Source organism: Nelumbo nucifera, chromosome 5 (genome assembly GCF_055504915.1).
Source record: "Nelumbo nucifera cultivar China Antique chromosome 5, China Antique-T2T, whole genome shotgun sequence".
NCBI lineage: Eukaryota > Viridiplantae > Streptophyta > Magnoliopsida > Proteales > Nelumbonaceae > Nelumbo > Nelumbo nucifera.
Window position 1 is genome coordinate 42,583,550 of NC_142653.1, and position 15,974 is coordinate 42,599,523.

Here is a 15,974-nt window from a genome sequence, read left to right on the forward strand (position 1 = left end):
ATGGTGGTGATGAGTAGCTTGGTCTCCAGCTCGGACGGTGGTTTGGTGGTGGTGATGGTGATTTCCCTTACTGTTCCAGTGGCTTCATGTTCTGGCTACCAGTTTCCAGGTCAACGGTTCGATTGTCCGGGTCGAACGGTTTGGGTGGTTTGCATTAGGGCAAACTAGCAGGTAGTTATATATACTTATATATGAGAACAGAGAAGTGGAGAAGAGAGTTTTTGTTGGCTGAGAAAGAAGAAAAGAAGGAAAGAAAGAAAGGAGAAAGGAAAAAAAAAGGGAAAAGGGGAGAAAGAAAAGGAAGGAAAGAAAGAGGGAAAGAGGGAAGAAGAAGAAAGAGGGAAAGAAGGAAGAAGAAGAAAGAGGAGGAGAATCATTTGATGTTCACTAGCGACGGTGACGGCGACGACGAAATGGCAACGGTGACGACGAGATCGCGATGACAATACTAGCGCAGATCATAGATCTGAGATCTGAGATGCGAGTTCTCATCTCTGCAACTTCCTCTTCTTCTCTCTGTATATCAGATCTCAGACCCAGAGAGTCAGAGTTTTTCCCACGAACCGCTGCCCGGGTTAAATGAATCGACGGTTTGACCGCTCGGGTCAGTGGTTTTGTGACAAAGTCAACAGTTTTTTACCCAAAGACGATTCAGGGGTGAAACCAAACCGGTTGCTTGGATGGTTTTCGGGCCGAACGGTCCGACCATCCAGGTGAACGACAGTTCAAAAACATTGGGTGTAAGATTTTCGGGGCCTGCTTGCCTTGTATTGTCTGAACCAATTGAACTCTTTTCTTTCTCTCTTTCTTTTTTTCTTCCTTTTTTTTAGCGGCCACTTGCCCGCTCTCTTGTACGGCCGTTTTGGCCCCTGTTAATAAAGTAGTTGTTTCTCGTAGTACCCCTGTTGCCTTCATGTTGATTTGCTTGGCTTAGTGGCAAGTCATATTTCTATGTTCTTTTAATGTTGCTAATTTACTCATGACTCTAGGGCGAGCTGTTAGTTGACTCTGGCAAGTTCTTAGATGCAGCTTGAAGCACTTTGTTGTTAGAGGTAGTACCTATGCAGATTGTCCACATTCCAAGCACGGGGCACTATCTTCCCATCAAGTGTTTCAACTCGTACACGTTCCCACCTATAGTCTTAGAAACTTTATAGGGGCTTTCCCAGTTCGGACTGAGCTTCCCCACACTAGGCTCGGGTACCATAACCTTCCTGAGTACCAGGTTGCCAACCCTGAAGTTGCGTTTTTTGACTCGAGCGTTGTAGTACCGAGCTACACGCTGTTGGTACGTTGCAGTCTGAATTTAGGCAAGGTCTCTAGCTTCTTCTACTAAGTCAAGGTTGGCTCGCAAGTCTTCCTCATTTGATTCTTTAGTGTATACTTCAGATTGTAGCATCGAGATCTCCATTTCAGTTGGTATTACTACTTCAGTCCCGTAAGTTAAGTTGAAGGGTGTCTCGCCTGTCGTTGTCTTGATGGTGGTTTTGTAGGCCCACAGCATGCTGGGCAGCTCGTCCACCCATAACCCCTTAGCTCAGGAAAGTCGAGCTTTGAGGTCACGCAGAATGGTCCTATTGGTAACTTCAGCTTGTCCATTAGCTTGTGGGTGCACCACTGAAGTGAAGTTTTGCCTTATCCCCATCCGTGTGCACCAATTTTGGAATTTGATATCCTCGAATTACTTCCCATTATCTAAAATCAATACTCTAGGCAAACCAAACCTACAGACAATGCTTCGCCAAAAGAAGTTCTAGACGTTGCAAGTTGTTATTGTGACCAGAGGTTCGGCTTCTACCCACTTGGTGAAATAATCTACAACAACCACAAGGAATTCCTTCTGTCCTTTGGCCGGTGGGAAGGGGCCCAACAAATCGATCCCCCACTATGCAAATGACCATGGGCTGGTTAAATATCTTAAGTCGGTAGTTTGTCACATCACTAGACTAGCTTAGTTGCATCTACTTTCATGGTGGGCTAGTAATACCCTTGTCGTAAAGCCTTCTAAGAAAGGGCCTTGCCCCCCATGTGTCCTCTACAGAGGCCTTTATGGATTTCGTGCAGGATTTGGTCAGCTTCTGCTCGTTGCAAGCATCGTAGGTAGGAAATGTGAAAGACCTCCTATAGAGCAGCTTGCCTACTATCACTTAGCGAGCTAACTATTGTTCTATTCACCGAATTACGTTCCTTTCTATCGGTAGTGTTCTGTATCTCAGGTAGTTGTAGATCAGGTCAGTCCAACTCGACTCTATATCAGTTATATGGGCGACCTCTTCCCCTCCCTTTTCTATCGAGGGACAAGGTAGCTCTTCTATGTAGATGGTTCATTTTGTCGAGTCAATCGTGCTCGCAAGTCTCGAAAGGGCATCAACCTCTATATTTTCTGATCTCAAAACTTGTTGGAGATACCAAGAGTCAAAAATAGGGAGGAGTTCTCTTACTTTGGCCAAGTAGGCCACCATGGAGGATTCCCGTGCTTCGTAGTCCCCGTTTACCTGGTTTACCACAAGCTGTGAATTGCTGAAGGGCACCAAGTGCTTAGCTCCCACTTCCATTGCTAGTGCCAAGCCAGTCAGCAATTCCTCATATTCAGCCTCATTGTTAGAAGCTTGGAAATGAAACTGGAGCGTGTACTCCAGCTTTATTCCACTAGGTCTATAGAGTATTAACCCAGCTTTGCTTCCACCCTGGTTGGATGAACCATCCACATGAAGTATCCAAGGCTCCTCATCCCAGCTTGCTATCTCGTGAGCTGGAGATGGTGCCGCACTGGACGAAGCTTCTACTTCCAGCTTTGTCGCTTCAGGGAGTGGGGAGTTGAAGGTGCACTCGACAATAAAGTCTACTAGGACCTAAGCTTTTATTGTTGGTCGTGGTTCGTACTAATGTAGGTATGTACAATTCACTCAGACCCTTAAAGAACACTCAAACACCAAGAGTAACACCACAAAAGTACTTACGAGCAGCTTGCAATCAACCTCCACGCTGCGATGAACTTGCGGTACACTGCCACTTTTATGATGAACCCACAACACATTAAGCAAAACTGCGACAAGCCCGTAGTCCACCAAGTCCAGTCAATGCTTGAACCTAAATAAACCTCAGAAAGACCCGTCCAAGAAACCCAAGCACACTTGAGTGTGTGATGATGCCACACCAGCTATGACGTGCGATGAACTCACAACCTGCGAGCCCGCTCTGGATGACGGGTTAGAAAGGACAGTAGGTTGAGCCCACGGCAAGGCCCACGTGTGCCCGGACACACGTGAACTCACGACAGGAAAGGACTTTGCAGACTGCCACGTGGAATTGATGAAGTACCGACCGCCAAATGGTGACATCACCGTTACCACATAGGATTAGTTATGATGCGCAAAAAGGTAGTAGCACACGTGAGTAATGAGAGATCTCAAGGATAAGGAAAGCAAATCCTTGAGAAGATCCTCATGAGACACATGGAGATACCATAGTAGCGCATCCAATAACTGATAATGAATCAAATATTCCCTTCCCTGATACAGAGCGAATATCCTCATCTCCTACCTTTTAGGATCTCGGGACCTCCTCCATAAATAGAGATCCTCCTCACATTAGAACTCATTTGATCCTAAGCATTTACCATCCAGTACTCTCGAGTATGCCCTAACTCTCCTATCGTGCAACTCTAATCTAGAGAACCTTGCTCTTCCATCCTCACGGGGCCTTCCTCTGTCTTTCAAAGAGACCGCTCCTCAACCTAGCCTTACCCTGTCTACAATAGAATCTCTGGTTCTTCTTTGATCACAGAGAATGGCTTTAAGAAGAATCAACCTCACCATTATCCCTGAGGAACAGAGCAACACTCAGGAGAACACCAACCTTAGAGCAGAGAACCAGCCTGAAATGCAAACGCCCATCCAAGCGGATATTGAGATCTTGTCAAACAAGGTCAATTGGGTTTGAGGCGCTTTTCGAAGAGCAGTTCAAGAAACTCGAAGAGATCTAGGAAGAGACAAAGAGCGCTCTCCAAATCATGCTCAGCTGTTCGGCTTAAGCCAAACAGACCCTTGCCGCTACTATCTCCGACGCCCCGAACTCCATTCCTAACCCCAATCGCCACGCCTCTAACCCTACACCCACCGTCCCAAAACAGCCCAATAGGGCCAACCTAACCCCAATTCAAACAGGTCACTAGACCACCCACCAATTTCACACCTTCCCCCAAACTGATCCGATAATAGAGACCCCTCTTAGCCGGGACGAGCTGAGGGAATACGTCTGGGGCGAGGTTCCTCGTCCTCTACCGGACGGGTTTAACTGTAGGGTCAATGTTAAGTTTATGAGTTATTAATTTAGGGTCTATGCCAGGCATCTCTACCGCCGATCAGAAGAAAACATCTAAGTTATTTAGTAAGAAACTTACCAGTTCATATCGCACGGTTCCACTAGGCAAGCTCTAATTTGAAGTGTATTTTCGGGCTCCATTCTATAGATCGAGATTGCAATAGTTTCTTCTATCAGGCGAGCTCTTTCTTTAGTATGTTTCGGTGGTGGTTCCAGGTCTATGTCAGCGGCTACCTTGCCCTTGGCTTTCAAAGATGCTACATAGCACTTCTTGAACTCCAACTGGTCTCCTCACAACACTTTGCCCTTGGCTTTCAAAGATGCTACATAGCACTTCCTAAACTCCAACTGGTCTCCTCACAACACTCCTATGCCTATGTCTGTTGGGAACTTTAGTGTGAGGTGGTACGTTGAGACTACAACTTGCAAGGCATGTAGGATTAGTCGCCCCAAAATTGCGTTGTACGGCGACGAGGTAGCTACCACTAGAAAGTCGTGTTCAAAGCGTACCATGTGGCGAGGCGAGCCCACCTCAACCAGCACCCTCACTTTGCCAACTAGGTGAACTACCTCGCCGTTGAAACCTACCAGTGGTATATCTGCGGGCTATAGGTCGGCCTTGTCGAGCTCCATTTTCTTGAAGGCTTTCTATAAACAAGATATCTATCGAGCTGTTGGAATTTACTAGAATCCTTTTTACTTTGAAGTCATTTATCAACAGTTTTACGAATAGGGCATCATCGTGTGGGTACTGGATCCCACGCATATCATCATCAATGAAATAAATCAACTCCTCTTTCCGAAGTCGTTTGGTCGGATTACTGCCCTCTTGTTCCAATTCTCTTCCTGCATTTCTACTTGCCGATGTGGTGCAACCTGCTACTATTGATCCTCCCGTGATTACATTTATGGTCCCTCGGACTTGCCTCTCTTGTGGCTGCTGGTTTTGGGGAGCTGCCTCCTGCTCCCTATTTGCCTGGGGTGCTTCCCTACTAGTTCCTTCTCTAGGTTGTCGTCCTTCTTTAATGAAGCACCTCAGGTAGCCCCTCTTGATGAGGTCTTCGATCTCATTCTTTAAATTCTAACAATGCTCAGTATCATGTCCTATGTCTTTGTGGAAATGGTAAACTTATTTCGGTTCCGAGTGGTGGGATCCCCCCTTCATCTTGGGAGGCCATTTCACGTAGTCATTTGATTGGATTTGCGTCAAAATCTCCTTCATCTTAGTGTTCAATGGGGTGAACGTCCTAGTGTACACTGGCGGTGATGTTGGTCGTCTACTTGACCCCCTAACCAGCGACTTGCTCTTTCAGCGCGACGAGCTGCTGCACCTTCCTCTAGGCGACCTGCTTCTCTTTGGAGACTTACTCCTTCGTTTGGTTCTGCTCATACTCACTTCATATTTAGTTTGTTTTCTCTTCTCAACTTGGTTAGACTCTAATCCCACTGCTTCCTCTGCCTTGATGAATCGATTAGCGACGTCGAGAAACTTGTCCATGGTAGCTGGTGGGTGTAACTCAGGTTCCCACTTCAGCTTATGATGTTGTACCCCTTATTGCCCGCAATAAGCTGTACAACGGGATCCCGGTTGGGGATCTGCAGGCGCTCCATGTTGAACCTCTGAATGTATTCTCTCAGGGTTTCATTCAGTTTTTGGACGATGTTGAACAGACAGATTGTGACTTGGAGCATCTTTTACTGGTTGCAATTTGGTTGATGAAGAGTTGGTCCTAGTTCTTGATAGAATTGCGGGGGGAAGCCTGGAGTACCAGAGCCAAGTCTCCTCTTTCAACATTGTTGGGAACACTATGCACATGCTTGCATCATTGTCTCCATGGAGAAGCATGAGTGCCTGAAAGCTATTGGCGTGCTTTGCTGGGTCTGTCTTGCCCTTGTAAGATTCTAGGGTTGGGGCCCAAAAGTTCTTTGGTCTTGGTGCCTTGAGGATCTCTGGGGCCAATGACGTTTCTTGGCTTAGATAGGATGGTCCGGAAGGGGAAGCCAACCTGCTGGTAGCAACACTGTTTTCTCCATGCTGCGCTTCATTGCTCATGCGGGCAAGCTAAATCTTTTGTCCAACATGGTGCGTGCGCTTCCTGTGTTTCTTCTTGGTACCTTCACTCGAACTGGCGTCTTTGGTTCCAGTAGGAACCTTGGCCTGGCTCTCCACTGGAACCCGATCATTTCTAATTGCACTGTCGACGTGGCCTTGGTTGTTGATTCTATCAGGAACCTGAACCTGGCTACGAATTTGAGGGTGAGCTGGGTCTTAATGGTTGACCTGGTTCAGGTCGTTGTTTTGGGGAAGGGCCTGCTGGCTGTTTCTGGGTAGTTCCTGATTGTTGTGTGGTTGCTGTTAATTGTTCTGGCCTATGGTGATAGTGGGGATTTGGCCATTGACATTGTTGTGAATGGAAGGATTGTTTGAGGATGCCATTGATGGATCTTCTGGAAAGAATAAATGAAGGGAACACTAGCTTTTCACTATGTTTCCCACAGACAACGCTAATTGGTGATGCACAACCTGCACGCTCTCTAGTGTCTTGTGACTAGGCTCGAACAAGGTACTGATCTGGCAGTGTCGAGATGATGTCTGTGCGTCCGAACTGGAAGGAACTATAAAGAGAGAAGAGCAAGAGTGCCTGGGTAGTTTTTACTCGAGGAACACTTTGATGCTTAAGTCAGTATGGGATTCTTGATGAGAATGTGTGAGAGAGCTCAAGTACTCTAGTGCGCATAACTTTTTTTGGTGGATTCAAAGCCCTTTTATAGTTACCTGGGGTTCAGGTGCCTTAGGCAACACCTCTGAGTCTTTGGCAGAGCTGTTTCCACAATACAAGGCATATGCGCTACAAGAAAAATGATATATAGTGGCGTGAAAACACCATTAAATGTAGGTAAAAGTGCCACTATAGGCTTTAGCGGCATTTCTAAATTGCGCCACCGACACCTGTGTCGGTGAAAGTATTAGTGGCGTTTAATCATTTTTTTTTTTGTGGCACTTGTATGGATGCCAATAAATCTTATTTTTAATGGCGTTTATCTGCTCTTTAGTGGCACTTAGACAAATGCCAATAAAACTTATATTTAGTGGCGTTTTGTCCATCCTTTAGTGGCATTCTCAAACACAATACTTAATTTTAATAGCAGCGTTTATTATTACATTTAGTGGCAGTTCTTAGTGCCACTAAATAGAAACTCGTATAGTGACATTTATAAGCGTTGCCACAAGAGCCAACCCAGTGATATGTTTTTTATAAACAACACTTTTAAATGCCACAAAATATTCACTCAATATAGTCGCACTAATAAATGCCACTAATGAGGCTTTAGTAGCATTTACTAGTGTTGCTAGAATTCAAAGCATATTCCCTACTTGATAGCCAAAATGATAAAAGGGGACAACAATTAATAAAAAAATATTATTTATTATATAATGGTAAATAAACCTGCATCAATGAATATTAATTTCGTCGTGCAATTTTGAATCAAATGCATGGTGTATATATATTTAATAAAAGATAATTAATCGATTAGTTGCACAATTTGACCAAATAACCCCTTTTTTTATATACAATAAGTTCATTATACTTAAAGTGTTTATATATACAACTGTCACTTTCAAGTCATAGATCCATAATGAATAGTCCCAAAACCAACAAAAAAATATAACCAAAAAATCATTTTGCTCTACGATGTCCAAAAGTCTTCATCAAAATGCAAAGTATCTTCAATACCCTCCACGTTAACAATTTCCTAAAAAAACAAATACATTAGTCAATGGTGGATTGACTTGGGTCAGTTCATATTAGGTTTGTGCACGGGTTTGGGACCGAACCGATTGGCCCGAAGCGGGTCAAAAGAAGTAAATCGGACCGGGCTGGATTCCGATCGAGTTGTACGGATATGAACCAAACTGGATGATCCAACCCGTGCAAAGCAAGTGGAGTGATTCAGGGTTCGGACCCCCACTTGGTCCAACCCGTTCCGGATTCGGGTCGACCCACATCATCTTGTGCCGGGTCGAGCTGGTTGCATGAATAATGGTTGGACCAGACGACCCAAACCGGGCAAAACAAGCGGTACCAAGCCATCCCGTCCAAGGTCTATTTTGGATTTGAGTCAACCCGGATCGGTATATGTTGGATTGGGTCAGACCAGGTTGAATTGGTTTGGACTTGGGTCAAATTGATTTGGATTTATGTTGGGTGAAGTGTGTTAATTCAAGACAAAACTAAATTTAGTCAATAATTAATAGAAAATTAATGCATTAATTATAAATTATTTAATTCAAATGAAGAAAATAAACAAAAAGACTAAGAAATTAATACTAATGTCCATAATGATTAATTCAACGGTTATCCACAACCCAACCCAACCCAACCCAACCCAACCCATTTAAATGGGTGAATTGGTGCAACCCCCGTCAAATAAATGAATAGATTGGACAGATTAAATACTGGGTGAAAAATTGCCACCCATAAGGATGACCGTGCAGGTTGTGTAGCCCTGGTCATGGAACAACAGATTTTAAAGGCCTCGCATCTTTTTCCTATGTATCGCATGCAACCTCCCTGGTATACATATAAATACAGCTTCTGACTCATCATTTAAGGACTCTTTACAAAAATTTCTCAGATAATAACTCTGTTAATGATTTATACTTTTTGATGATCATTAGGGTGTGTTTGGTTGCAAATTGCAATGCAAAATTTGCATTGATGCAAATATATAACGGCACAAATGATGAGTGTAAATTCTGATCTATTTTTGTTTTAATTTTTAACTTATTTTGTTTGATTACAGTACAAATGAAATAAATTAAATCATAAAACAGAATAAAATAAAACATAAAACAAAATTAAACGAGAACTTTTCATTTGCACTTCCATACATTTATACTGGTACAAATAAAATTACACTGCAACCAAATACAACCTTAATAAACATATTTCCACAGTTCCACTAATTAGTAACTTAATATATTACATCATTTGATATCTCTCTCTCTATATAAGTAAACCTCATGCAAACAAGTGAAGAGGAAATGAGCTTACTTCTACTAATGGAATATTCCAGAACCATATGTGTATGACATCATGTCAACAAAGAGGGGGAACTGTAGAAAAGCAAACAGTGTTGCTGGGACTACACCAAGTGAAGCCAGGATAATGGAAATCGGTCCCTGTCTATTTCTAAGCATGATAAACATGGTTGAACTAAAAGTTGCCATCATTGACGCTATAGATAAGAAGAGCATTGCGAGTCCAATTATCAATTTTCGAGGCAAGGATTCGAGGAAATCGATCTCGGCATAGCGTGAGGTGAGGATGGACAAGAACATCAGCATTGAGGTTGAAGCAGAGAAGAGAGCAAATGCATCCGATATCACGAAAACCAAGAAAGAATGAGAATGCTCGAAAATGGGTGTCCCTGTGTCACTTCTGATGCCTCCCGGTACTGTAAATGCTGCAGCAAACATCATTGTGATAATGAGAGCAGCTGCAACTGTGCACGATGCTGCTGTTTCCTTCATCCAGCTTTCTCCTTTGGCAATCAAATCCTTATGCTCCTCAGAAAATAAGAGTTGGGGTGTCAGGCCTTGTGAGTTTTTGCGTTCCTTGTATTTTGGAGGTGCCAACATCTCTATCGCCTGGATTTATTATAGAAGATATAAATTTCTAACAAGAAAGAAAGAAAAAAATAAAGAGAAAAAGTTAAGAGAATCATCGAACAGTTCACCTTAAACCATTGGAGTTCTCTCTGCAATTGAAGAGCTGCACCAGAGACGCTATGGAGTTGATGAGGTGGTGCTAGCTTTGCAGCCAAATGCAAAATGTTGTTCATATAGATATCTCTATCAAATGTTCTCAGTGTTATCTGTCGACCCTTTTTGTTTAACATTTTGAAAACCTTTTCTTGTCTGTTCAGTACAGCCACTTGCATTATACAACGGAGATTTGCATCTGGGTACTCAATCAAACGAGGATAATATTTAAGAGCTATTTCTACAAATTCAACAATTCCAAACTCTGCAGCTACAATTAGTGGTGGTCCAAGTAACTGTTCAACTTTATGGTCGTTTTTTATCATCATTGTAACTTTCTTAAAGAGTTGCTTGACAAGTTCACGAGATTGCAAATGCATCAGCTTTCTTCTGCGGACCTCCTTAATACTTGGTACTGCAGTTAAAAACAAGTCGGAGTATAGTTAAGTACTCTTGTCAGCTAATTAACAAGCTAAGAACAATAGATTTTGTTCTTCTCAGATAAAGAACAAGAACAACAGATATATGTAGCAAACCAAGAGCAAACCCAGACCAATGGGATTAAGAATCAAGATTTAAATAAAATAGTAAATAAACAAGCATGTTTTTTACCTATTTGTTGAAGAACATCCCAAAATAGTTTATTACTGTAGCAAAGCACTGCAAATGAAATCGGATGAATATGGAGCTGTCAATCAATTCAATGCATGTACTACACAAAAGAGCACGAGAAACACATAGTACTATACACACACACACAGACTGTATTTATGCACCATGTAATATAACTCACGTTGATGTGTACTGGATCTTTGAGGGAAACCATTGGAAACTTGTTCTTCCTTCACAGGATCCTCCTCATCCTTGTAATATTTCTTTGCTGTGTGGCTATGGGTATCAGGAAATTCAACATGGACCCCTGTCAAACATATTGGGTGGTACTGATTATTAATGCAACTTTTCTGTATCAGCCATTGCGTGAACTTAAGCCTCAGTTTGGGAAGAGTGCAAATGCAAATATGTTCAGTGCAAAACCTTGTAAACCATATTTTTAAACCTTGTATCTGTATTCCTTCCAAATACATTGGAGAACTACAAATACATACAAAATCTTAAGGTTTTGCGCTCTACACATTTGTATTTGTACCCCTTCTAAATGCAGCCTAAAGCACTAAATAAAGGAGTTTTATATGCTCAGAGAAACATGAAACAGGCAGATAAGTAACAAACATGTGCAAAATAAGATTGGGAAGGGAATACTGACATGAATAGAGCTTCCTATGCCAAAATCCAAGCCGTCTTCTGCTTTTGAATGCATAAGGCTTTCTTGCCAAAAAATCCAATGCTGTCTCATCATTTTCATAAGGAGTACTGGCTGCGTTTGGGCAGCGATGCAAAAGATCCAAAGCCATGCCTAAAATTGCAAACACAAAATAGACCAATGGATCTGGGTCTGCTATGAATAAGAATTCCAACCACTAAGCTTTATAATTAGATTAGTTTGGGTAATAATTCAGCTCAAAAGGATTTTCTGGCAATTGCAAAGGGGATGCTCTACACCAATGTGATTGAAGGGACTAAAGCTTCTTCTATTTCCATCGAGACAGCTGAGTAGAAATAGAAGGTCAGGTCAGCTTACAAGGTGGGTTTCCTTTTCCCTAGAGAATGGGAGCAAGGTGGCGATGGAGTTTGGGCCTTTGGGGAAGAAGGGAGAATTTGACAAGCTTTAAAATTCCACTACTTGGGTCCAATATTGTTAACATACCATAATTTAGAAAATAGTGAAATTTAACTTTTTAGAATCCAAATATGCTCTTTGGGTGGATTTCAAAATTCCCAGTGAGAAAGGGAGTCGATATAGCAGCAGCTAGTCACCTTAACTCAGCAGAATTGGGTGACAGTGGAAATCATTTCATTTCCACCCACTGATCAAAGAAGAGATTATGACGAAGTCAGTTTTAATGATGTAATAATAATGCTGAATTAGAGGCAACTTACCATAGCATTCAGCATTAATCAGGTGAATAAGAACTGCCACACAGTCTTCTAAATTTGAATTTAGATCAGCATCTGTGGCGCGGCTGTAGAGGTACGATAGTACATCCTTTCTAGAAAATACTGCAGCTGAAAGGAGTGGGGTCATTCCATTACTGTCACGGATATGGAACAAACTTTGGTTCCTTTCTAGCATTACCTCTGCCATCCTTTTGGTCCCTCCTTCAGCAACAAGGTGTAAAGCAGTAGAAGCAACACAGTTCTGTCTTGCCAAGCTTTCTGGTGGTGTGATCTTCACCAACTCTATCACAAACTGTGTGTTCCCATACAGTGCTGCAATGTGAAGAGCAGTGTTCGACCATTTATCAAGACCTGCGGCCAATGCTTCTGAGTGCTTGTCAATAAACCATTTAGCCATTTTCCAGTCACCATTTAATGCAGCATCATACAAGATTCGGTATTTACTCAAGCCTTCGCCACCATCATCACCTAGCACTGCAAATGATATACTCATCAATCTCTTCCAAGTTCCATCCATATTTAAATAAAAGACAGAATTGAAGCCAATTGTATCGGCCTTGAGTCTTTCAGAATATGCAAACCTTCAACACCCAAGTTTCATCATACCAGTTCATACAAAATTGGTGAAAGATACAAGACTGTATCTGTGACTGAGACGGTTTAAGCTTAAGGAGCAGGTTTTTGGATCTAAGACAAACATGGTGCGCTATAGAATGGATAGATTCAAATGGGATTTGCTAATTTCAATTTTGTAGTGGATTAAATCACTAATATAATAGGGTACAAGTGGGGCAGGCTCGGCCAGGTTTAAATTCAACCCAGGTCCAACCCTAAAATTTGGTCCTAATGCCTGACCCCAGACCAAGCTCGAGATCAAGCCCGAACTGTCTAACTAGGGCCCAACCCATACTGAAATTTGAAGCAATTGGGTTGGGCTTGGGTTGGTCAATCAATCCTGACTAAAAGTTGATATAATTAAATGATGTATATATGTATGCGTGTATGCATATATGTATGTTTTATTAAAAAAAAAGTATGCAATATGTGTCTATATGCATATATATGGCTTCAACTACGATACCAGAAAAACTTACAACCAATCAACCACCATCCTAAAAGAGATGACCAATTGGATGGTATTCATCAAAATTCATGGGGTGCTTTGATTGGTCAAAGCTCTTTTAATATCATGTCTTTCCTGTATCATAGATTTTCCTTTACATATATAACTGGACTAGACTCGGGCTAAGTAAGGGATAGACTCAAGCTCAGCTCAAAAAATTAAAACAAAAAAAAAAAAACTAAACTTTTTGGGCCCAGATCCAGCTCAATGACAGAAAATCCAACCCAGCCCCTGTAAAATTGTGGGCTAGATTGGTTTGGGCTCAGATTGAGCCCACCCAAGTTGCACCCCGAAACATGTCATTGATGTTTAGTGATCAAATAAAAAACAGATCATTCTGGTCTTTTGATCGAAAAACAAACGAGAAAAAATCGGCTGCCACTGACCCGCCAGTGTTTTAAAAGGAAAAAAAAATCAGTCAAGGTAATGTTTTGTTATTGCCTTTTCAAATGCTGGTTTGTTGGCTTTCCACTGGGGTCGCATGTAACCACGGTCACAGCAGATATGAACTCAAAACAAAGAGCTACCTATCTGTGCTTATTGGGGTCACAAGTCACTGCACCAAAGTAGGGTCACAAAACAAATGTGATATAGCAATCAGAGTTGCAACATTTCCTTGGAACCACCGAATAAAATTAAGGGTAAATTTCTGAAACATCGAAGTTTTTGACCATTGCTGAAACTTTCAGCTTAGAACAAATATAAATACAAATATGTAGAGTGTAAAACCTTGTATTTTGTATTATTTTCTATGTATTTATATTGTACATATTTATATTTGTACTTCTTGCAAACTGAGCCTGAAGTTTTATAATTGCAATTATCTCTCCTAAACTTTTAGACAGTTGCAAGTAGATTTTTTTTTGTTAAAATCTTCTAATAAGAGGCACACGAATATCCAAAATACCTATATAATTGATTGGTATTGATTCTGATAAGCTGATTTCTACAGAAAAACAATACAAACTTTACGAACAACAACAAAAATAAAAGAGTTTAAAGTTATAGTTTTACCTTCAAGCAATTACTATGAAGTGAAATTTTGAAAAATAGATTGGAGGCTTGTTTAGTGATTGATATGAAGAAAATTTTGGAAAATAAACACTTTGGTCAAAAGCAACTGCATGGGTATTTTAGACATTTTCGTACCTCTTATTAGAAGATTCTAACTACTTGCAACCGGTTCAGAAAGTTCAGTGGAGGTGATTGCACTTACCAAACTTCCAAGGGTGGTTTCAGCAACAGCCAAAAGCTTAAGAGAGGTTTCAGCAATTTACCCTAAAATTAAATATGGACACACTAGGCAATAGGGGTGAGCAAGAAAAACCGAAAATCCGAATAGACCGAAACCGAATGTTCAGTTCAGTATTTAAAAAAAATCGAAGGTACTGGTTCGGTTTTGATTAACCAAAATAGAAAACCGGCGGTTAACCGAACCGATCGGTATACATATATTTATATATATTTTATGTATATTGTATGTCTATATTATATATTATATATTTTTTATACATTATAAATTAATAAATATGCAATATATATAATATATAATATATTATTTAATATTTAAAATATAATATTTTATATATATTTCTAGTATTTTATTATATTTATATATTTTTTATAATATATATTGCAAATAATAAAAAACCAACGAACCGAATCAATGATCAATCAGTTAATCGATCGGTTTCGATTCAATTTTATATTTAAAATATAATATATATTGTGTCCATCTTTTGCTGGTGGTTACCATCGAAAATGCGGTGACCATTGTCGCAGCTTCATCAGAAAGTGATGCTTTGAAAAACCCAGCTTCACATTGATCTGGACAGGATTTTTTTCTTTTTTTCTTTTTTTTCTTTTTGTAATTTGTTACTTACCTTCCTTCATCTTCTGAGAGTGAGAACAAAGGGTCTCTGTAATTTTTCTCCTCCTGCCCCATGCTGACCTGCACTCATTAGCCAAAGCTTTCCATGCGTCACTGGCTGAAGCCGAAGTCTTGACATGGGAAAACATAACGGCTCCACATGAAATCTGAATCGCATGCAGAGCTTTACTATTCTTTTCTTTCCAGGCTGCGTAACTTGGATCGCCAGTAGGCGGTTGACATTCTGTTTCATCCACAACGCTCCAAAGGCTTTGCCCCACCAAATAGTTCTTCATCAAAACTTGCCACTCGTCGTAGTTATCGTACGTGAGAACTTCACGAACGATGTCTTTTGACAGCGATGACATGGTGGCTTTTCTCAAAAGCTGAGGAAATTTTAGTTAATTCAGCTAGAATACCAAATAAATTAAAAGGAGGAAGAAGAAAGACAGAGAAGCATGTAAGCACGTAAAGGGATGATGATGTCAAAGAAAAGCTTCCAAACGCCTTACCGCCAGATGGGTTTCTGTCCAAAGTCGCTCTTGGTTGAGCTGAACTGAAGATGGCTACCGGAATATCAGTCCAAATTATGTGGAACTGGAAAGCTATAGGGATATGGTTGATAGTTAGAAAAGATGAAGTATTTATAGACTGAGGCAAGATGCTTTTGTGGGAGTACAAGAATAAAGGTACGTGATTTGAAAGCTGTAAGGTGCCTTCTGTTTATTCTATCTAGAGCAACGCCAAAATGAAAGCGTTCTGATTATTAAGAGCCGCCTTGAACTGTACTACTGTTATGTGTCATCCATGTGAAGAGAATTGAAACCCATTCATATTGAAAGGTTATTCAATCATGATAGCATATTTGATATTTC

The 15,974-nt window shown here is 41.1% G+C and overlaps 1 protein-coding gene across 3 annotated transcripts; it reads right to left on the bottom strand.

The window, feature by feature from the left end:
- Positions 1 to 9,174: 9,174 nt before the first annotated feature.
- Positions 9,175 to 15,718, bottom strand: LOC104587045 (uncharacterized). Of its 3 annotated transcripts, none has more exons than XM_010244484.2 (8): positions 15,612 to 15,718; positions 15,113 to 15,485; positions 12,089 to 12,580; positions 11,355 to 11,504; positions 10,884 to 11,009; positions 10,703 to 10,750; positions 10,066 to 10,505; positions 9,175 to 9,976 (listed from the first exon to the last, which is right to left on the bottom strand). In XM_010244484.2, exons 2-8 carry the CDS (start codon positions 15,465 to 15,467, stop codon positions 9,386 to 9,388), a joined length of 2,202 nt encoding a protein of 733 aa, XP_010242786.1. In that variant the 5' UTR covers positions 15,468 to 15,485; positions 15,612 to 15,718; the 3' UTR covers positions 9,175 to 9,385. The 3 variants fall into 3 exon arrangements, with proteins under 3 accessions (XP_010242786.1, XP_088743174.1, XP_088743175.1); XM_088887048.1 differs by having other exon boundaries at positions 11,355 to 11,543; positions 15,612 to 15,716; XM_088887049.1 differs by lacking the exons at positions 15,113 to 15,485; positions 15,612 to 15,718 and adding an exon at positions 14,983 to 15,103 and having other exon boundaries at positions 11,355 to 11,543.
- Between the last annotated feature and the right edge of the window lie 256 nt (positions 15,719 to 15,974).